The sequence below is a fragment of the Sinohyriopsis cumingii genome, chromosome 11 (assembly GCF_028554795.1).
Source record: "Sinohyriopsis cumingii isolate HCF-2022 chromosome 11, ASM2855479v2, whole genome shotgun sequence".
NCBI classification, from domain to species: domain Eukaryota; kingdom Metazoa; phylum Mollusca; class Bivalvia; order Unionida; family Unionidae; genus Sinohyriopsis; species Sinohyriopsis cumingii.
Genome location: NC_142971.1, coordinates 28,576,634 through 28,601,214, shown reverse-complemented (window position 1 = coordinate 28,601,214; position 24,581 = coordinate 28,576,634). Strand labels below are relative to the sequence as shown.

General features: G+C 34.7%; 1 protein-coding gene across 2 annotated transcripts; it reads right to left on the bottom strand.

Annotated features, from left to right (window-relative positions):
- Positions 1–769: 769 nt before the first annotated feature.
- On the bottom strand, positions 770–24,565 carry LOC149787825 (mitotic-spindle organizing protein 1-like). Of its 2 annotated transcripts, none has more exons than XM_089974048.1 (3): positions 24,408–24,565; positions 12,198–12,343; positions 770–1,196 (listed from the first exon to the last, which is right to left on the bottom strand). In XM_089974048.1, exons 1-3 carry the CDS (start codon positions 24,457–24,459, stop codon positions 1,176–1,178), a joined length of 219 nt encoding a protein of 72 aa, XP_089830174.1. In that variant the 5' UTR covers positions 24,460–24,565; the 3' UTR covers positions 770–1,175. The 2 variants fall into 2 exon arrangements, with proteins under 2 accessions (XP_089830174.1, XP_089830173.1); XM_089974047.1 differs by lacking the exon at positions 770–1,196 and adding an exon at positions 4,643–5,849.
- Between the last annotated feature and the right edge of the window lie 16 nt (positions 24,566–24,581).

Here is a 24,581-nt window from a genome sequence, read left to right as displayed (position 1 = left end):
GCAGATAACCATGTGATGAATTTTTAAGGTGATTGTTTCTTGGAAAATTTATATTTTCTGTCTTGGAAATATGGCAGGGTGTTGCCATTTCTAGTGCAAAGAACAGGAAAATCTGCTTGTGGAATAACATAGATAAATGATTCATTCTGACTGGTAAGTGTATGATTTGTCATTTCTGATTGCATGTAATCTTTGATTCAGCTAGGGCACGACGGGGCTGTTTAACAGTTAGAAGAAATTATGTTTGATATTACACATTTCTGGCTGTTACCAAGTTTTCGGTAGTTGTTGAATGAATAATTTTTGTGGCCAGTGATCTGTATAGGCTGTATGTCTGGAACAATGTTTTCTAATAGTTTCTGACATAGATATATTCTCCCCCTTTTAGTTTTTAATGTGTTTAGAAGCCAAATCTGGCAAGTCTGCTTTCATAGCCTTTTTTTTTCATTAGTAAGTTAATATTTCATACCCCAACTGATGCCCATAAAATGTTTTTTGTTTCTCACCTCAAAAAAATATTTTGGTAAATTTCCAAGTGTTCATTTTTTACTGGAAAACTACTATTGTCGAGCCAAGCAGAAGATAACAATGGTTGCATCCCTTGGTAAGCTAGTTCCTAGTGCTTGGACACCATGACAGAACAACCTGACTGTGATGACTTAACTGAGATAGAAAAAGTATGGTTAGCAAAAACACAAGATTTCTCTGTTGCATGGGACGGAATATAAAATCTACTGCAACTGATAGTATTCCCAAGTATTACACATGCTGAAAATATCTGTGTATAATTTATTCAGTTCTGTGAATATAAAACAGCTATTCAGTCACTAGAGCACTTGCTAACAAATGTAATCAACTTTACATTCTGAGAGAATGACTGATGGTGAATATTGTTCTCTCTCAAGATTTAATATGTACATTTGATGTGGTGGGTAGGTTTCGGAAGCCTATTTCAAGCTTTATTTTACAAATTCAATTAAAATTTATTTCAAAATTATTCAGTACTCTACAAACTTGCTATAGGGCTCACCTATATAGCAACTGCCTGTACATAAAAGGTAACAAAAGATCCAATTTCAACATGACATGGTGCAAATTCACCTGAATCTAATGTCACTATCTCATACGGACGAGTTCTGATTAGTTCCATTGGTGACCTTTATAGCCCATGTGCTTCAAATCTGGGAACTCGACGTCTGAAACAAGAAAAAACAATTTGAAAATACTGTCATATAAAACGGGGTCTAGTTTCCAAATGTTTATTTAAAAAATATGTACATTTTTTTTTTACCTCATTCTTCTTTTCATGGTGAAAAAAAATCAGCTTACACTTGTAACTGACTAGCTGATGCTTTTTTTCTATACTGTACAAAACTTGTCTCATCTAGACATTAATATTTTATGCACACAAGATGGGGATCATCTGAGGCAAATTAAGTCCTGCTTTGATAAAGATCAGGGCACTGGAGGAACGAAATTAAGAACAAATTTGCCTCGCTGAATGTAAATGTCAATAAGATTTTTGTCACAATTTTAATTAGAAACACTTCAATTTAACTTATAATATTTGTAAATTTTAAGAATTATGTGGGAAGCTATTTCTCTTTACAGCAAGAATAGCAATATAAAAGAACTGAATTTCAGAGACCTAGTATTAACACTAGTCTAATGCCACTAATCAGACTTTCATTTATCCAACCATAGCATTTAACATAATAACAGTGCGTTTCAAGTTACTCAAACCCTTAATACAGTTTTTAGTCTTTTAATGAGATGAATAAAACTAATCCTGGACCTTGTTTTAGTAGCACTCTTACCATATTTCATTTTAGCCATTATTCTGTCATTCGTATTACTTTGGTTGTGATATATGTATATATATATATATATCACTCTTCTGACAACAGTTTCACATTGTTCTATCAAAAAGGAACAGCAGCTGCTAACTTGGTTCCAACTCTCCCGTTTTCACTTGTGAACATGATTCTGTTTCTGGTTGACAAATTTGTGGTCAGAAGACCAAATATGTGTAAGTGTTCTCCAGTATGAAAAGATTCTGTACACTTCAAGGATCAATTCAGTTCGAGTCTGTTCTCAATTCATAAAAGCTTGTACACATTATTATATATATATTGTATTCCAAGTGTAATTCATCATAAGATGTACAATCAACCTGAGAGGTCATCTTGTTTAAGTCAACTATCTAAAACAGCCTAACGGTAGACTAAATAAACCCAAAACATTGTTGTTGTTGTTGTTGTGGGGTTTAACGCCATTTTTCAGCACACGATAGGCCATATATGGCGGCCAGTATTAATGGTGGAGGAAGAAACCGGGAAAACCCCGGAAAGAACCACCGACCCACGAGAAGCTACTGGCATGCTTTCTCAAATATCTACATTGGCTGAATCTGAGACTCGAACCGGCGCAGACAGAGGTGAGAAAACCCAAAACATTGCATAGCAAGTATTTTTGCACAGATAAAATTAGTGATTTTGTCCATAAAAGGCACATTTTATATTTTGCAAATCAAGATAGGTCATAATATAAATGATCATAAATTCAAAAAAAATTATTTTGTGATGTCATGACCAGACTGCTGAACGTCTACAATTTCTCCACTGATAAAACTGTCAAATATCCAAGTCACTTTTTATAAAGCCATGTGTACATTGTTATGATGTCCATCTGTCCATCCATCCATTTGTTCCCTATTAAATTTATCCAAAATAGCTTAAAGTCTTCCACTTTTACTGTTCCCAACTTTTTTTTTTATGTAGCTTGCATTTGGGGCAAGGAAGAAACCTACTGATATTTGGCTCAGAAAGTTCAGAGGTAAAGGTTAAAGGACTGAAAGAAGGAAAACTGTTTCCACACAATAACGACTTGTATATCAGATAGAATGACCAAACCTTAAACTGGCTTGCTTTTGAAATGAGAAACATGTCTACCGATTTTTGGGTTTAAAAAGACCAAGATCAAGATCTCGGTGATTTGAAAAAAGAAATATGGTTTCTGCATTATATAGTTTTATCACCTATTCTAGGCGAACTTTTTCGAGGGCCTGCATCTGAGAAAAGGAACACACCTACTAATTTTGGGGTTACAAAGTCAAATGTCAAGTCAGGAAAACTCCAAGAAGAATAATGGTTTGTGCAACAAAAAAAAAAAACAATTATGATACCTCAAACTATGGCCCAACTTTGTGGATGGTTTGTATTTGAGATAAGAAACACAATTTTTGATTTGGGAATCAATATAGGTTCAAGATTTAGGTCTGAAAGAATTAAAAAAATCTGCAAATTAACTTCAGTTCTGTCTTTTATTTTGACCAAATTTTATGCACAGATTGCACCTTAGACAAGGAAAACACCTACTGATTTCAGATTCAAAAGATCAAGTATCCATCCAATGAAAGAGGGTTTTAGATGAAAGTGTGTGCGTGTGTGATTTGGATTTTTAATGTAGCTTAAACAATTTTTCAGTCATATCGCTACGATGTTTGCAGTGTGGCAGTTTATAGTGATGTCTAGCACCGGGGCATCATGCCACAGACATGTAGCATGATGTCCCACCCAGTCACATTATCCTGACACCAGGCCGATCAGTCCTAACACTAACCTCTTAATGCTGAGCCCAAAGCGAAGCAGCTGTTAGTACCATTTTTTTGAAAGTCTTTGGTATGACTTGGCCGGGGTTCTAATTTAGATGAAAGAATAAAAATAATAACAATTTACATCATGGCATGAATCTAACATTCCATTCACTTACTCATGGTTCTAATTTCCAGAGGTGGTAATTTCACATCTGTTTTATTTGAAGTATGTACATGGCATTCTACTTTGGAATAAAATTTATAAATTCCAGTACAGTTTGAATTGCTAATGATTTCCCTACAAAAGCAAAGAAACTCGAGTCAGAAAAAAGCAGCAAGTGCAGAGAAAACCATATCCATTGCACCCTTGATTCCAAAAATCAAACATCTAATACATGTACACACCTTTATGCTTACTGTTACTTGTTTAGGTTTGAATAAACTAACAAAGAAAGAGTGAAAACAACAAGCTTTTTTAAAATTGTACTAAAAAAAAAGAACTAACAGTTTCAAGAATCAAATCCAAAATTAATCTATGAATAATCCACGAATTAAATTGCAAAAGCCCTAGTAATAAATGTTCTAATAATTTCAAATTTGAATCATGATGTAAAATCCAAGATGGATGACGATGATGTATGCTGTAGTCAGTACTGTGCTTATCTACAGTTCCTTATAGAAATACAAATAATGGCACTCCGGTGTTGGAAATCCAAATTAAATTTGTAAGCAACGTCTTTCCCTGTGTGAGCACTCTTCAGAATATTTTCAGACAAATAACAGAATTCTTTTTGAATCCAAGTGATTTGAAATAACTCCAAACAGCACAACAAAACACTTTAACCACCCAACTTCTACTGAAAATTATTTCTCTCAAACAATGAGTTATATAGGCTTTTTAAAATGTCAACAAGGGTCATGTGATCATGTTTATATCACATACACAGAATATGGCCTTAATTAGACCAATGATTTTATTCCCAGAATAACAAAAAAAAAAGTGTTTACTTCTAACCCATGTAGTTTCATCATGACATGGTTGTTATACCAATCATTTTAAAATAAAATAGAACTTTGTTTACTAACTCTGAATGCAGGTCAGAATTTAGATCAACACCTGTTGTTTATAAACTAACAGTCAAGGTCAAACCATTTCCTGAAAAAATATATATAGTGAATAAATTTATATTATAATAGCATATAATAGAATAAAAATTTTAAAACTGACAAATTAAATAAAATATATATATTAAATCAGATATATGTAACACTACCTACAAAAGTCCAGTTAATTTTTTATAAAATAAATAATTTTCTGGACATAGAAACTTGTGCATCTAAAAGCATGATAAAAACAAAAAATTATGTATCCCCAAGCAACTGCTCTATATATTACTGCAATCCCTTTAAAAATAAACTATATAACAAATGTTGAATGGTTGACATTAAAACAAACCTTATTAAAGTCTCAACAAATGTAAACAATAATGCCCTTTTAGACAACTCCACATCCACAAAAGAAAAACCAGGTCACACTACCAGGTGAAGTGGAAAAAATAGTTGCCTTGTCCATGAATTTTACTTCAACATGCATGGGAAGCAAATCAGACTTCACTTTTTTGCCATGAATGGAGACTTGACAAAACCCTCCACCACCAGACTCCATCACCCAAATGATTGTGAATTTTGTGGGGGGTTTTTAGTGACAAATAAATAAATGTATGTGCTAATATAACTGCTTCTGGTGTCCTCGAGTAGGCACTGAATTGATATTAATTTGAACTTTGCAAAGTTGAAACACCTGAGGAAGTGAGTGAAATTCCTATCTTTTTGAACCCCAATGTGTGGCTGAAGTTTTGAGACTAAAGCATATAAACGTATCAATGACTATCCAATATTTCACCTGGTTATATATTTTTGAGACTGCCATAATAATGCTATTAGCAAAGTCATGCAGCAATGTTCAGATTTAAGAAAGAAATTTTGTATTTTCATAAAGATCATCAGTATTGTTCCTATTTTAGTACTATCTGACCTGCCAAGCTAGCAAAACACCAGTTGACGAACTTTGTCATTACAAAATCTCACTACCATTACAAAATCTGCCTTCCAAGTCACTTCTTCCTATTATTCCTATGACATCACCTTAACATGACAAAAATAACTTCACCCAAACAAAGTCCAGTGTGACCCCTGTAAAGCACAAATTCACCTTTTTCTTTCATGATGTTCCACTTCCTGACTGAGTCTCAGTCTACAAATTTAATAATAAAAAGTTTTCTTATTTTCTTCAATTTTCCATAAAGTTAGGAATTAATATATTTATACTTTTAAAAAAATGAAAACTGACACAAAAGTGTATTCTCTTCTATTTCTCTCCTCAATGACAATGAAATTCCTGCTGTCTGTTAAATGCATAATTCAGATGAGACCTTTTAGCTGATGAAGAAGAGATGACATTCCTAGACTCTTACTGAAGGTTCCCATTGGTCAAGTACTCTCTATTTTTATACCACTGCTGTTGGTTATATGCTCCATCAGAGGCAGAAGCAAGTCAAATTCTATATACCCCAACTCCTTCCCCATCTGCTTTAAACTTAAATCCAATAGACGTGCATATTTTCTCTTTTAGTCAAGTTTCTAAGTCATTATATAGCTATGAAATTGCTAATTTATCATTACAATCTGACACAATCCTTCTCTATAAAATTAAAATGTGGCCAGAAATGCAGATGTCATTTTCAATCTCCAAGATGTGCTTGGACATTCAAAGATCACATGTCATGTGGAGGGCATTGGCATTAAAACCACCAAGATGTAGGGGTGGTGGGGTTTGCTGTTACAAGAAAGTTTGCTACTACTTTATATTTCTGTACATTTAGTACAAAGTTACATGATATATTTTAAGAGGTATTGCATCACATTTTCTTTCCTCTTGTCTTTTATAAATGACTTTACTCTTGTTAGAGATCCATTTTTACCCATGAAATAAACATTCTACTCTTAGACTTGGTTGAGGCAGGAAACTATATAATCCTTTGATAGAAAGGTTATACTGTACCATTTACAAAGGCTCAAAGGCAGTTCACACCTGTTGTATACGAACAAAATGAGGTAAATTCCCATGCATGAATTTAAGTTATGACAAATATTTACAAAGTCAGACATGTCTGGCATAAAAGACTGATTTCAGAGGCCTGATTTGTGCTACAATTTCTTTCCATGTTACCATGGTTCATACAGTCCTGGACAATTTTTCTTCAAAGACTTTTTAGAAAGTCTTTTGTCTTTGTTAACTATTGGTGTTATGTATCATTTAATCCTGCAAACTGTATTGTATTTTATGAATTTATTCATTATTTTCAGATAACTGGTGTATAAGTTAAACTTTGTTTTTTTAAAAAATCATATATTATGTTTTTAATATTTTTTAATTCCTCAGATAATATCAAGAAGTTTTTGGCAAAATTCAAGGTGTTTTTCAACAAATTCATGGTCATTTCACGAATAAAACCAACTTTTTTCAAGGAGGTTTCATGCCAGCCCCTCAAATAAGAGAATTTTTCAAGGCTGTGTGAACAGTGGCAACATAACAAATATTAAATGTGGAAAACTATGTGTTAAAGACAAGTTCTTTGATATCTGCACCAAGTATGGATGACATATCTTCAGCAGTGTGAGAATTACGCTCTGGAAGTAAAAATGTTCATGGATAGACAAAGAGAAAGTTAAACACTGACAGCTGTCTCCACACACACCCCTGCACTTTACACACCTGGGGATTAAAGAAAAATTAATAGAGAGTCATCTAAATCCCCCATACCTCCAAAATGCATGTTAGAAAACAATAATTTATCAAAGATTTCATATGTAGGAAGTTCATATTTACAAAGCATACAGTATCTCGATATAACTGGTTGTCGTATTCCAGACGACTGACAGAATCCTAACAATGAATAAAGTTATAAGCAGTCCATTATGTATTAAAGGTCACTGGCCATACTCCAACATTTTCCTATTTATATCAGATTTGCATTACATGATTAAAAATAGTTATACTCGCACAAAAATTACAAAAAATTATCAAGTATAACGAAGAAATAATTTAATTACACGAAATAGAAGTATAAAATGCTGTTACTTCCCCTTAGTTACGATTTCCCACCGACAGAGGACACAACTGGAAACGACGTACATTTATCCCTAAAAGATGAAGTACATGCTTCTTGTTGTCGAAAAATAAAACACTATAAACCATGTATAGGGAATATTTAGGTGAAACTAATGAAAACTAATTTACTGTTCAGCCTTATATCGGTATGCGTGCACGACGCACTAGATTGTGTCGCTTTCAAAACTGTTCCATTGTTTCAATTTATTTTGAAAATTACCGTTAATACGGGTAAATAGAATCAAAGCTGGCTTCCCTGTGTCAGCAGACTTTATAAAAAAAAAAATATGAAAGAAATCGGCACACTTAAAGAATCCAAAGGAACCAAACTTGACTTCCTTTGTCGGCCGACTTCAGAAGAAAAAAATCGGCACACTAAAAAGATACCAAAGTCATGTTTCCAGGGTTGGTTTGCATTGTAATAAAGTAACCTATGTATCTGATATCCTGTCGATAAGTTTAAACAATGAGTTTATTGCTCCCTGCCAGTTGTGTTTATCATCCAGACTTGTATTTGTTTGCCATATGTGATCATAATTGATGTTTACAGGGCAAATAGTATACACAATAGTAACTTGCTTTAATAATATGTCTGTAACTCAAGCTAGCAAAAAGATTATCATTTGCACTCACACTGAAGGTATTTTAAAATAATGATTTGTTTTTTATTTGCGAGATACCGACTTACAGTTAACCTGGATACAATACAATCTGGGTCAGTTTGCAATAAGTAACTTATCATGTGTAAAGGCAGGTGCCTTCAAGCAATCGGGTGATACTTTTGTCTCATTTGCGATTTTGTTATTTGACATTTGCGATACACACTACACTAAGGATGCATACGCAAGCTGGCATCTGCTACATATTTGTGGATATATATATTTTTAAAATAATTTTCACATGATGAATAAAGAAGGAATATATCATAACAATGCAAGGCTAATTTCTTTCATTTAATTTTCAAACAAGTGTATGTTTATCAGTTTATTTTGTACTGTGAGTGGGGGAAGGGGCACAAATTAATTACAAAATTATTTCCTTTCTAATTTGTATGGAATAATGGAGCAAATATGATTGACGATATTGACCAGTAATGACAAGCTTTCAATTTAAGCGTGCAAGCACTAAGACAACTTGAAAAAAAGAAGAAAAAAAACCAATAAAATTAACTGGTAAGAGGCTCATATTGCAGCAAATAAATACTGACAAAATGCTCAACATTATTCTCTCTCTCTCTCTCACACATGTGTAATCTAGTATGTATTGTATGCAGCTGTGTTACAACGTGAAGCCTAAAATTAAGTATATTTGTTATAATATCTCATGTACACTACCCTTAGCAAAATGTATACATATTATGTAGAATATTATGTTACATATTTTTGTTTTATAAATGATTATTGATAATTTGACTGGAAGACTTAAATTGAGAATGTCGTTGTGCAGATGCATATATTTTTTAGCATAAAAAAATGTATATATTTTAATTAGAATAAGCAAGATGTCAGTCTGTGTTTTCTCTCATAAATATGTACATTACGAAGTATGATTATTTTCTTTCAAAGAATATCAAAATAGTTTGGTTAAATTTAGTTTTTATCATATATAGCATCTACTATATTGCTAAGTTTGGCCGAATTGTATTTTGAGTTGGGACGAATTGTCTTTGGGCTAAATTGACTATAATCCGGCATAAATGATACAACTTTCCCCTCCATCCCCTATTCGATCCCACAGATTAAATACTTTTTTTCTGGTAAACATGGTTTTTCGGAAAAAGAAAGAATGCTTTTTCCCTCATCACTCTTTTGGTTACATCCGTATGCAACACAGTGCACCATATTTTCTCTACAAAAGCACAATTGTATGCTATATCACATAGACATTTACATGGGGAAATTAAGCACTTGAATGGCTAGGTTGAATAGAAGGGATAAATGTACGTCATATCCGGTTTTGGCACGCGGAAACTACCAATTGTTTACAGAGATTGCCAAATAATTTTTTCATTTTATAAAGTGGAGTTTTAAGTCTAATTAAAATTTTTTATGATGTGCATACATAACCAATGCGTTTTGTTTATAACTATAAAAATATCACACGTTTGTACAATATAGATGGCCAGTGACCTTTAAATATCACATTTATCTGTAACTACTGTCACTCTGAATGTGCATTATACAGAAAAATATGTTAAAAATGTAAGAAAAAGTAATTATATTTTAATTAATATTAATTAATTGCATTCCAAAAATGTAATGTAACTTAACTCATTAACCCCTGGCACCACATTTATGCAGCAGGAGGTAGTAGCTAACTGCCAAGCCTTGCAGCATCAAGGTCATGTATGACACACTAAAGTGGGTGGTATTATAGAAAGGTAGACAGATGTAGCTCTATAATAATACCAAATAATCTGGACGTTCTAGTTGCACTACAGAATACAGAGGGTAAATCCTAATTTTGTGGACCCAATTTTTTTCCACCCAAAATTTGGCCATGGTTAGAATTTGATTTTGTGTCTGGAGTTTAGACGTGTTGGCCTCAGATCTAAGGCAGACCAGTCTTAACTTCACACAGAAAGGTGAACCTTTGCAAAACGTAGGGTAAGATGGGCATTTGGAATAAAGAGTGGCCTCGATACAAAAATGATGGGTCCATTAAGCAAAAAAAATAAATAAAAAATAAAAAAATCCAACTTTTACCCCTCTGCTAACATGCAAGCGATGTAGCCACTGTAAAATGATGTTTCTAACACAACTAGGTATTAGGTTAATGGGAAATCTCTTGGAAGTCAATGTATTAGGATGTATTCAGAAACAGCCTCAAAATGTGTTTCCTACTCGCATTTCAGGCAAAAACAACAAAAACCTCCAGGGGTTAATGAGTTAATCAATTACTTTCACTAAAGTGAGCAATTGTAATCAACATCTTTTTTTATTACATACAGCAGTTGACCCTAAGTCTGATAAAAGCATTAAAAGTACTGAAACTGAAAAATATGAATAACAAATGCTACATCTGGACCACTAATCTAATTTGTTTACAGTTAGGGCCAGGCAGCTCCCCCACCACCCAAAAAAACTTCAAATTTTGAGATACAAGTAAGGAATGAAATTATCACTATCTGCTACTATGGTACTAGCTAATTTTAAAATGGATCAATGAAACTTCAATCTTCATGAATTCAATGGATCAGTAAATACTTGCTGATCACTATCAAAGCATGTGTACAAGAAATATCTAACAAAAGAATACAAATTCTTTCCACTGTTTACTGAACATTTTATTGTGTTAACCAATGACTTGCTAATACCCTATGCTTGAAAAGATGTAATGAATACCTGAAAAATGCCGATTTTTACTATCAGATTGGTCAGCCATTATTAGCTTGGCACATACTATAACCAACTGATTGTATATCCAGTGTAAAAACCTGCTGTTCAAAACAATTCTAGGGTAAACCGGATCACTTATTAGCTTATTTATCTATCTGCTGGTATTTAGATCCATTTTATTTTTTATCTCAATAAATAAAAGCCGGTTTTCTTTTGGAAATATGTGCTTCATCGATGTGGAAAGTCATATTTTACCACATGTGGCATTGTGCCATATTGATGCATACTAAGTCAATTCTGTAATGTGTGCCAAGATTACAAAGGCATATGCCAATTTGCAAGAGGCATGTTGTCATAACAAAATGTGAGGGGCCAATCATGCAGAAGACAATGGGCAGCATGCTTTATTCATCTACATCTGCAGTGGGAATGTTGTTAACTTAATATGGTGTGCACTGAAAGACAAAAATGCATACGAAAAGGAAATTTAGTCTAGATCAGTACACATTTTTTTAATTGGGATCTTGTGGGTCAGTGAAAAGAACATTAACTTTGAGATTGGCCATGTCAACATTCTGAGATATTAACTTAAAGTCAAAATTTCAACTTAGAATCTTGAAATTTAGAGTCAGAATGTCAAATTTCAACTTAGTATCTCAAAATTTCAAAATTTAGCATGATGAAATTTTGAGATATTATCTTGACTCATGATTTCATAAAATGTAAAAATTTTATTTTAAAATTTTGAGTCAGTGTCACAAAATTTAGAGCATCCTGAAATTGCAACCTTCCAGTTAATATATAAAAATTTCAAGGCACTATCTAAACATTTTTAAGCAAAATTTCTGCTTAGTATCTCAAACTTTAGACTTAACTCAATATTTTTAGTCCTAGTTCAACTTTTCTAGAAATTTTACTACACCAAGTCAAATTCATATCATAAAATTTTGAGATGACAAAATTTCAAGATACAGTACAAACACAAAGATTTTCATATTTAAACTCAAAATTTTAAGATTCACTGAGACTAAGCAAGACCACATGGATTACAAAGGCATGCAGTGTGTTACATCACATAAAATCCACAACTTACTTTAATAGCAGCTGATTCTCTGCGAAGTTCTTGGATTACCAAGGTCAAGGCTTCTGGGTTCACCCCATTTTCACACAAACGCACACAGGTTGCCAGTGTTTCCATGTCAAGGCCAGTATTGAGAATTTTAGAAATCTCGTACAGAGCTAAAACAAAGAATACAAATACTGAAAAGATCGTCATACACTAGTACACACCACACAGTCTAAAAGGATTAAGGACTTATAGGCTTCCAGACTCAGGATAAACTTTCTAAGCTTGAGTTTTCTGTAAAATATATAGAAATCTGTATGGATGCTCCTTTCCCCTTTGATGCAATTAAAGGACAAAGCTCTAAGTCAAGAGGCGCCATAACTCCATTAATTTTTTTAATGAAAATTCTGAAAATCAAACATTATGAAGGTCTTCTTGAGGTAAAAATCTCAAAACTGTTTATATCCATTAAGACCTGCAATGTTGTTGATTAGAAATGAAATCTGTGATGGATGTTACTTGATGGCACAGGACATGATGTGATGTGATAGGACAGATAGATATAAGTAACACTATATGCACCTTCAAATAATACGTCAGGGGAAAAACAACTTTTGCAAAATGCATTCACTTGTCTCTAAAAATGTAAACAACTAAGTGATATAATAAAACATGTCATGAAAGAGCAATTCTGGAAGGCCCCATGTAATGAAAGGCTGCTGTTTTTGGAAAACCTGTGATGAAAGACCAGTTCTGGATAAGCACCTGTTCAAAGTGAATTACAAGTCAGTTTCTCTCCTTTACCAACAAGGCGTCTTAGCAGAAAAACCAGCTTCCTTTGTTACCCACACTCCCCAATCTCAGCTGTATCTGTGCTGGGGATGATTATGATTGACTCTTGTGCCCAGTTATAGGTTTATGATTCCATTTGGCCACTTCTAAAGGAAGAAGAAAGGACAGGAAGCATATTTTCCTTCCCTTAAAAGGTTCTGCTGATATTTCATCACCCACTATTTCTAGGTACATAATTCAAATGATCAAGAAGGCTTATAGGCCAAATAAATGTGTTGTTCCAGTTGGACGACAGACCCCCGTTTCTCACCGCCAACCCTAGCACCTTATTTCCCATATGGTAAAAAAGAGTCACACAAAAAAATCGAATATAATATAATGGTCAGAAAAAAAATGTGACCTGTCTACCCTAGTTTTAAAACTTGTGCAAAAGGAAACACACACATTTTGTTGTTGGCCTATGGTCAGTTATATCTGAATCCAAATTGATGGTCAGACCTTTTTAACATTTAGTGTTTTGAGATGGGGTGCCCTATAACCTAGTGGTCCACAATCCTTCTGTGCCTACAGACACATTTGAGAGTTTATTGGAGAGTGGCAGGTACAAACCAAAACTAGTTACAAACTCTGATATGTCTTTGCATATGCATAGCACTGATTCACATATCTTGCAAGTTTATAATCTTAATGTATGTTCCCTACTCAAATTATAGCTTTCGTTATTTATTATAATCTCTTTCCATAAAATCATATAATTTTGATTACTACATGATTACTAAATTGAGGAGCCTAAAACATGAGCAACCAAAATGGCCTTGGCAAGTACCATAACACCCACAGGCACCATGCTGGGCACCACTACTATAGCTTTTAACAGTCGAAACTGAGTACTTTCTATCTCCAAAAACAGAACAGAGGAAAATCGTCCACTGCATTTATAGAATGACAGCTAGGAATATGTTTCCTACTGCACCATTTGCAAAAGATTCTCCACTTGGCATCACCGATCTTGGACTTGAAGTGCTTCCTGGCCTGAACAATGCACCCAGCAACTCTGACTGAAAACATGTCCTGATGGATTAATCTTTTGAGATAGGCCAAGTGCAAAGGCGGATAATCTGTGGGCTGTTGTGCAGAAGATAGCCCATATCCTGTGACAAAAGGTCCATCCTCTGAAGTAATGTTTTAGGCCTGTCTCTACCGAGTGAATAACCCCTTTACTCCAGGACCTTTATGAGGCAGAAAAAAAGGAGGCATGATTTCTCTTGATGCAATAGCTATGTTCTATTAATGTACCACATGAAAGCCTGGACTGGGTCTTGTAGGTGGCCTTCAGTTGATGTGTCCAGATGAAACAGGGTTCATGACAAAAGTTTGGCTCCCCATGAAAGGGAGACAGTTTTTGGTGATGAAAGAGTAAGCCGTCATGAGTAAGAGAACTTGTGTCTAATCTGGGTCTGCTGATAGGACATGTAGTTCGGGAATTCTGCCTGCATTCGCTAATGCTATGAGTAAGCAGGTCTTGTAGGAAAAGGAGCGCCAAAAATGCCACTGAAATTGGTTCAAAAGGTGTCTTGTTCAGCCAATTTAATAATGAAGATAGGTTCCGCTTTGGACATAGGGTTAATGTTTTTGGCCATGTATCCACAAAGTTGGCAAGAAGGTTGGTTAAGTGCTGGGTTTGTCCGATATCCTCTCTCCCATGATGACAAAATGTGTCAGCCATCATGGAGTAGTAACCTTTGATCGTACTCTGTGCTAACTTCCTCTCTTTGAAGAGCCAGAGGTGGATATTAACTATCTGCAGTATAGATGCCTAGAGAGGCTGGATAAGTTCGTTTGTGCAGCACTGAGTTAAAATGTGCCATTTACCTTCATATTCTTTCAGAGTGGAGGCCTTTGCACCTGATGGATTCTCTCCATGACTGGTTGTGAGAATTGTTTAAGTCTAAGGGCCTGTTTGATATGATCCAGACATGCAGGTTCAGGAGCTACAGACAGGGCAGGGATGCCTTCATGGTTGTTTGAATAGATGAAGGAAAACCCAAATTTTTCACAAGGTTTCCAATGCAAGATTGATGAGGTCACTGATAAACAACTTCTTCCATTGGAGTGGTGCAATGAGGATGGGGCAACAGGCTGATTCCTTTGCTTTCTGTATCACTTTTGGAATCAAGAGGTGTTGGAGGGTAGGTGGATGTATTCAGCTTGGTCCAGTCCAAAGATATGGCACTGACTGCCCAAGCTTTTGGGTCCAGGACGGGAGGGACAAAGGATGGGAGTTTGGTATTCCACCCAGTAGCAAACAGGCCCACCAACGGTCGGTCCCATCAGATACAGATCTGAGAACCAAGGGTTGTAGAGACCATTCCTTCTGTAGTTGACTGTTCTATGACAAAGAGTCAGCCAGTATGTTGAGGTGTCCCTGTATATGGGGATCATGTATGTGGCTTTGTTGATGACCACACCACTTCAAAGTCCCATACCATTATGGGTCCTCCTTCTCACTGGAGATAAATCACCACTGCAGGATTAGGTTCCTCCCTGTCATTTGAGTCAAGTCACCACTGTAAAGTTGATGGATAAACTGAGAACTCCCTTGCCATGCAAATATTCCTCCCACCGGTGAAAAGCTTTCACAATGGCTGTCCTGTCCAGAATTACTGATATGAAGATGTCATTCCTGGGGAAAGAATGCACCGCTGGCATCCTGAACGGATTGTAGTATGTGGACTCCCCAGCCTTCTCAACTTGCATTGGTAAAGACTGTAATGTCAAACAGTTGACTGTGTAGATGCACATGCGCCGTAAGCCAAGTTAGGTCCAGTAGGCAAACTTTAGGACTCCATTTGTGCTGAGAGAACAGCTGCAACGGATACTAATAAGCAGACCTAACACCACAAGGTCTGCTGCCACAGTGAGCAAGTCGAGTAGGTGAAGGTATTACCATGTGGATAGAATTTCATCAAAAGGCACTACCATGGGTCGTATTTCAATGCCTGATCCTGAGGGAGACAAAAGATGTTGCCTGTGTACTCCACACCAAATTGTTCAGATTGTACTAGGTTGGATTTTTCCTTGTTGAAGAGAAGTCCAGGTTGCTAACATGGGTTATCATATATTGTTAGATCGAACTCACTGACATTGCTGCAGGATGTTGTCCAGATAATTTGATGTTGCCACCATATAAATGGTCGCAACATGGGCCATTACTCAATTCATCAGACAAGTGAAGACCCGGGGCTGATGTTGAGCCCTAATGGGAGTGCCCTGAATTGGTATATGAATCTGTAGACAAATTGAAGGGAACATTATTGGAGCCTTGTAAATGAAGATGTTACATATATCTGACTTAATTCATACTTAATTTAACTGTTTGTCAGTTTTAAATTTTTTATTCTATTATATGCTATTATAATGTAAATTTATTCACTGGAGATAAAAATTTTCCAGAAAATCAGTTGACCTGAATCATTCTTTTTGTAAACACCAGGTGTTGATCTAAATCTTGACCTTGTTTCAGAATTTGAAACAAACCTTCGTAAACAAGTTCTATTTTATTTTAAAATGATTGGTTTTCATCAGGGTCATTTTTGGTGTATGTGACATAAACACGATCATGTGACCCCCCTTTCTATTTCCCAATTCGGGTTTTCTATTACTGCACATTTGTTACTTTTAATAGAGATGTGTAGAGATTTCATGGTTTTTGGCTTTTTACACTGATGTCAAGTTATTTTGTTGTAGCTAGATTTTGAGTTATAATTTTCTTCAGATCAGTTGGATTTCAAAAGGATTAATTCTTTTTTCTCTGGAAATATTTTGAGGAGTACTCACTGAAATTTTGGAAAGACATTGCTTACAAATTTAATCTGGATTTCCAACACCGGAATGTCATTATTTGTATTTCTACAAGGAAATGTAGACTTCAACGCTACTGATTATAGCATACGTCATCATCTTCCATCTTGGATTCTTCATCGAGATTCGAATGTGAAATCAGTAGAAAATTTTGTTATTAGGACTACTTAAAGTTTAATCTCTATTTTTGGATCCTTTTGGGATTTGATTCTATAAAACCGTAAGTTCATATTACCGTTACATGTATTTTTATTTTTATAGGATTTTTCCAGGGAAATAAATTATTTGTTAAATTTTAAAAGGCTTGTTGTTTTCACTCTTTCTGTGTTACTGTTTATTCGAGCCTAAACACGTAACAAAAACATGAAGTATGCACCATCTAAGTCCACCGTGATGACAAAGTCTCTCTCATGAATGGATTGAGGGCACTGGGCCAATTAACATATGTAGAGTGTTGTTCATCGTTGGGACCAAGAAAAAGTGTAGCCCTGTCAGTGCTGTATCTGCTCTGGTATGCGAAAAAATTACTTTCACAGGGTGAAGCTTTGATTGGACGGCATTCAGAGGTTTGTGTTCTATGAGTGGCCCTTGGGTCCTTTTGTTGATTTCCCATACTATCACTGTATCTATGCTGAGGATGTGGGGAAGGAGGGAAATATGTCTCCTTGATGGCATGTTGTGGACTTCATTCATCTGGACATTAAACAGAAGGTTAGAGGATAAAGGCTGTTTTCTGAGCTTGGCCATATAGTGGTCCTTCAAGTGCAGGTGGGTTTTCCACCAACAGTACTTGCAGCTGCGGTTACGGCATTAACCAAAGTATTTTGAGCATCTCTGTTCAGTACTAAGGCCATTCTTGAGGCTGACTCCAATTCATGCCCTGAGATATTCAGAGTTGGAGATGTTCTTTCTGGTGGAATGATATGCTCACTAACTCTGAATACCTCACGGCATGAATCGGAATCAGCCTCAAGAATGGCCTTAGTACTGAACAGAGCTGCTCAAAATACTTCTGAAATAATCATGTTCTGCATTTTACATATGAAGCAAAATCTGACTTCAAAGAAACACCGCTGCTTTTTGCAAACTTGCCAATATGCATTAATACAGATGGCTTATACATTCTCATTCATGGCAATGATATGTAAAAACTTTTGTTATCCTACACACATCTCTTTGATTCACACACTGCAGTCTGAGATACATGTAAAGACCAAACTCGGTATTACTGCTACTGATAGATCTTTTATTTCTGCAAAGCCATGTTAATTTGATGCCAAACGTTTTAGTCCTTGAAAGTAATGACCCAGTCCCGAAGCTGAACATACATGTACATGGCCACAAACTTTATTTCAATTCTGGCTGCATTTATACTGTATGGGACTGTGCAGTTAATTTGTGCTTCTTTCCGACTGAAGTATTTTTAAAATTCTTTCATGCATCACAAGATAAAATTCTTTCAAATGATATAACCCTTTGGAAACTTAAATGGTCTCTCCCTAATAAAGAATTAGCTAAAGCGGATGTTGTACAGAATAAAGATAGTGACCATTCTAAACACTTGTTATAAATTTGGCATCGAAGACAATGTTAATTTCAGTGTGGGAAAGGCGCATTTCTAACATGAAGCTATTGGGATAAATGATGCAGTTTACAGCTAAAAAAATGGTTCTGTCATTAACAGCAAAAGTTTGGTAATCGTTTCTAATTAATCTGACCTCCGAGTATTGTTGAAATGAGCAACAATAAGAAAAATTGTCAAATCTTAAATGTTGAACAAATTTAAGGTATTCTGCATGGTTGTATCCACATTTGTCCTTTTATTTGATCAGTCTTGTAAAGAAAATGTAAATTCAAAATTTTATCATGAAAGAAAACAAAAACTAATCAGTCATATGGAAATCATGCATCAAAAACATAACAGTAATACAGATCTAACACATTCAATTATTTCAATGCAATTTCCTGTTTGTCACTACTGGAGCTATTGAGACAAAAAAGAAAAAAAAAGAAGAAAAAAAACAAGCAAACCAATTTCTTTCAATAGTATTTATCCAATATCTGTATTTGACATACTGCTTTGCAGCTAAAATGGATTCAATGGAAGACACAAGATTGATTCCTCATCTCTTTCTCTCAAACAATTAACTGATCAATCAATGAAATGATAGGTGTCAAATTTACATGTCAAATTTACGCTTCTCTAACATGGCTTTATGGAAATAAAAGATCTATCAGTAGCAGTAATATAGTAAAAATTGTTTTGAAAGAGTGACCTCTGCTATGAGCGACCATCTGTCATTTCTGACCACAATCGTAATGCACAGATCGATTTTATTATATAAATGCTCTGTCGTGAGCGGCCACCTACTGAATGCGACCAGCGACCACAATGTCTTGGCAAAATATGCATTTCGACACTGCTATGAACGATCGCACTGCAAAAATGGGGATAAACTCCACTGACCTTTATTTAATTCAATGACCACTTATATATTCAACAAAACAAAAAGAAAGAAGAAAATGCTGGCTACCAGAATCTGAAATTTTGTAGATATGCTTCTAGTGTTTCATATTTTCTATTGTAAACCAGACTAAAGTACCCACAGAGTATTCCAGCACTTAACCTGGTTGCTGGCCTTGTCATACATAGCAGGACCATCATAGCTACCGCCAATCTGTACAAGTAGGACCCAGTATCCAGCTCTATGAACGACTATATTGTGAGAACAGAGACAGACGCCACTGACTGTTATTTAATCATTTGTGAAAATGATCACTTGATGAGTAAAGATTGTTCTGATGAAAAACATGTATGAAAAGAACAACAAAAAAAAAAAAAGGATTCTGGCAACTAGTTTGCTTACATTGACAGATGGTACAGTCTGTAAACCAGCCTAATGTATGTCTTGAATTTGCCACTGCAGTGCTGAAATTAATGTAGTGATTGTGTAAATTGTTTGTCTTTAGAGTTAATCCATATTGCCTGGGGGTGAAAAAGGTCTTTCTCTATGAAACCAGCAAGTGGGAATCATTTTAGGGATTCGACTGATAGTGTTAAAGGCTTGTGATGTATATTTTTTCTGATGTTACAGTGATTACATTCCAGTCACCAAGCTGTTGTCTATTCAAGTTGGTGCGACTGGGTTGCACACTTTGTTATAGAGTTAATTCCTGTATGTCTTCTTTGAATTAAGACGTTGACTTTTGCCTCTGAGTAAATTATTCTGTTTCTGGATGAGATAACTGTTTCTTTTTATTTCATTAATTGTTAGATATGCAATGCACATGTATAGATTTGTCATATTTTCCCAAAGCCATGTCAATACTGTCTTTACAGTCGATATTACAACTGAGCACTCATAATGTTAACACCTAGTACCTTAATAATAATGGAAGAACCTCCAACTAAAACGAGACAAATTTTAATGACGGAGAAGTTAATTATTGTAACTGAAAGAAGTGAGAGAAAGAAAGACAGCTCACAAAATTATGTGGGGGAAGGGGCCCTGACGAGTTTTCAGTAATATCTTGTAATATTTCTCCTGACATCCAATCACAGGTTATAGAGGTATGATTTAAACTTCAGATTTGTATTATAACAAGGAACCATACCATTCCTTTTCTAATCTGAAATAAATTTATCTTGTGATAAATGTAATAAATAAAAATATCCCTGTCGCAAAGAACAATCTAGCCCTATAAATTAAATGGCTAGTCCTTTCCAGTACATGTGTAGTTAAAACTGAACAACCTCGTGACTGGGTCATTACATGATTTGTAAATTCAGAATTTGCTCATTTTTGTTTTGTTTAGTTCTTTTTAACAAAAGTGGCTTTCAGCTGGAATTTAACGGTCTAAACCTTAGAGTGCATAAGTTGGTTCAAATTTCTTGTAATAAAGCAAACGTGTAAACGTATCGTAAAATAAGTCAATCAATCTCTAAATGTACAGATTAGGCACAACAATTTTCTTTTATTATTTTTTTATGGAAATTAAGATCACTTGATTCTTTAATGGAAATTAAGATCACTTGATTCTTTAAATAGTATCTGATTGTAAATCATGCATGACATTTCGGTCTCTTCATGGATGGTCATCATCCATCGACTATTCAAATTTCAACCAGTAAAACTTCCTTTGTTATTGACTGGGCCACAATTTGAGCTACATGTATTATGTGCAATGTGCAAAATCATTCAAAAATGCTAGAAATGCACCTATTCCATGCTGAAATTGACATCTTCTGGTGCTAACATTTTATAATGGTGTTTACAGTGGTCACTGCATTGATTTCAGCTGAACATCCACTGAAGCTAAGTCTTTTCAGGGACAGACCATTTAAGTTTCTAAGGGTAAATATTTGAAAACTATTGTCTTATTCTGATTTTGTGGTATAAAAAAGAAAACCATGCCAGTCCTTGCTTTACTTGAAATAAATTTATCTTCTGATGAATGAAATATTAAAAAAATACCAGTCAGAAGAAATAATAATGCCCCATAAAATTAAATGGCCAGTCCCACACAGCTGACGTGTTCAGAACTGAATTAGATGGCAGTTGCAAACATGTATATTCAATCTCGTAACACAGTGACATTACTGCTTAAGGACTTGATACGAGTCTATGCTCTTAAAATAAGTAACAGAAAAAACAGAAAAGACAAGAAGCTTTGTAAAATTTAACAAATAATTTATTTCCCAAGACTACAAAGTATATACAATTTAAAAGAAGGAACTTACAGTATTGTAAATTAAATCCAAATTGTAATCCAAGAATTAAAAAAACACAAGTCCTATCAATAAAAAGTTCTAAGTGAATCACAGTTCAAATTCCGGTCAAAATCCAAGATGGAAGGCGATGATGTATACAATAATCAGTGCTGTACTGATGTATCACATCTCTTGTTGAATCACAAAAAATATCATTCCAGTTTTTTTAATTCTGTATAAATTCCGATAAATATCTTTGTCCAAGAATTATCAGAGCACTTTATTATATCCTTGGAAAACAATCACTTGAAATTCAATAATTTGAAGAAAATAACAATTCAGCCCCAAACTGGACACAACATAAAACAACTTGATGTCTCAAGTGTTAAGGCACGACTGATAGAATAGAATTCTTATCATAACATCAGTTATAAGACTAACTAAAACGCAAAACAGATTCCCAGATGGGGGTAAACAGTGCATTTTTCTGGAAAAAATAGAAGTTTGTTTACAAATTAACATGTGCCTCACATCATGTAGTCCATGTACGACCTTGACTCAACATTTCTTACTCTGAAAAAGAATATTAAAAAAAACAAGTTGTTTACCAAAACTATCACTATCAATCTCTAAATGTACAGATTAGGCACAACAATTTTCTTTTATTATTTTTTAATGGAAATTAAGATCACTTGATTCTTTAATGGAAATTAAGATCACTTGATTCTTTAAATAGTATCTGCTTAAGGCCAGCAGCTAGATACAATGATTCTATTATTAGGTATTTACATGAATGAAATAAATATTTAAAAAATTCAATCAAGTCAAACAGAACTGAACTTAATTCTTAAAAAACAATCAAGTCCAGTACACAATATTACATAACAATAACATGTAATGGAATAAAAAATATTTTGATTTCATTGATATGAAGGCTGCAAGATTGGTATAGCCATGTGACCTGGAATGCAAATAACCAGATCCAGGTAAAACTTCAGCAATGACTTAATTTCGTCTTGTCTGCCAGCGGATTAAAGACATGACAAATGCTATGCTCACGATTTTTGAGAAAATAAATTATATTCCTATCGATTTCATGCTGGTATATCTCGATGAAAGGTCGTTCAAGTTTGCTGGGCTGGCTATAGTCCTACATGTAAGACATAGCACATGCTGATTTTGTTTAGGTGCTATGTCTTACTATCCAAATGACGACCTTGTATAGTGTGTTCCGATGTCGTTCACATCGGAATGAGTAGTCAAAGTTTCAGGAATATCTCACACATCTGGCAGCATATATCGACACTCTTCCACTAATTTATGTGTAATTAATATACTTACTGTATTGTCTATATCCTGGCGGAATGAAAATATGACACTAGCAAATGGACGCTTTTTCATGTTCCTTTGACATACATTTGAATTTGTTGCAATGCGACGGTAGTCGAGGCATGCTGAAGTATGTTACGTTCACGTGGCGGATATGTTTCTTGAATGAAACAAAACGTTGCTTTACAGTTCCAAAAGGCATATTATATTTTTATTCGTTTCGTTAAAGAATAATTGTTCCACTTTACCCAATTTCAGCATTCCCGGCTTTCATAGCGTTCCAGTCAACTGAAATGTAGGCCAACGAAACTTGAAAACAGGTCCATTTCTTTTGTGAGAATTTGAATTCATTAGAGAAAAGAAATCAGAGTAAGTAAAGTCTGACTAAACATTATTACCTTACTTTGTAGAAAAGCGTCGTTATTTTAGTAGCCAGTTGTGTGAGATATTCCTGGAAATTTGACTTTCGTTACGATGTTAGTCGACATCAAAACACACTACACAGCGTTGTTAGTTAGGCAGTAAGACCCTGACGCCCAAAACATAAATATCAGGGTGAGGTCTTACATGAAGGACTATGTCAGGTCTGGCTATTGGACAATTCGGCCCAACTTGGACTGAAAATAAGACAATTTGGCCCAATTTTATAATACAACTGACAATAGTTTTAACAAGTATTTATTTTTAACATATATTTTGTCAATTCTTATATAATATGTTTTTACCGTATAGTTCAAAGTCCTTGCATTAGGTAACTTAATTATTCATTCTCATTTTAATTGGTTTGTAAAATAGAATAGGTTGAGAATAAAATTTGAAACATTTGGTGAACTAGATAAATGTTTTCTGAAGTTATAATGGTTAGGAGCTTTCTGATATCTTTAGGAAAACCGTCCCAAATACAAATATTACTGTGGAGAAAGGACGTCTGATAAAAAGAAGTATAGTAGATTTTTGGGCCGAATTGTCTTATTTTCGGTCCAAGCTGGGCCGAATTGTATATAAAAATCGTCAGGTCTTACCTGTAGGACTAAGTCGGCCAGTAAGTGGCTACCCCATGTCGACACTAAATGGTGTCGGCGAATTCCAACTTTTCGATAGGGAATGGACTCTAACCCTACACCCCAATATAAATGTTCAAATATCAAAAATGGGGTGACAAAGGTCAGAGGAAACTCGGACTAAAACTATAATCGAACTCGGAACGCACTACACAACATTAATTAAGCAGTAAGATGGCAACCCAATTTATCAACACTGTAGGATTATAATGGATTTCTAGTCCTATAATGTAAGACAGAGCACATGTTATTTTTGTTTTAGTGCTATGTCCTTGACGCCCAAAACATAAATATCAGCGTCGAAGTCTTACAAGTTACATGTAGTACTAATGTATTTCCAGCCTAGATTAACAAAATTAGGGAGGTTTGTTTTAGTAATTCAAGAGAATATTTAAGAAAGCTTGTCCGGGTACAGTCAGTTCTACAGCTTAACTTATCATACTAGATAATGAATGCGTATATGAATTGGTTTGGAAAGCGTACAGTCCATGACTTCTCTAGCTTGTGAGGCCTTTTGTCGTCCAGATTCCGCCATGATAAATCCCAGTAATAATCACAAACTACCCCGCACCACTTTTATGCCAGAAATTCCACATTCTCTCTAATATTTTGTCTGTACATTAAGTATTTCAAAAACAATTTTGTGCAAGTAAAAAA

Excerpts from the sequence above, each read along its gene's own strand:
- LOC149787825 (XM_089974047.1), bottom strand. The coding sequence starts at position 24,459 with ATGGCGGAATCTGGACGACAAAAGGCCTCACAAGCTAGAGAAGTCATG. Across the intron at positions 12,344-24,407 it reads AGCTAGAGAAGTCATGGACT|CTCTGTACGAGATTTCTAAA; the intron begins GTACGCTTTCCA and ends TCTTTGTTTTAG. Across the intron at positions 5,850-12,197 it reads GAGAATCAGCTGCTATTAAA|ACTGAGACTCAGTCAGGAAG; the intron begins GTAAGTTGTGGA and ends TTAAATTTGTAG.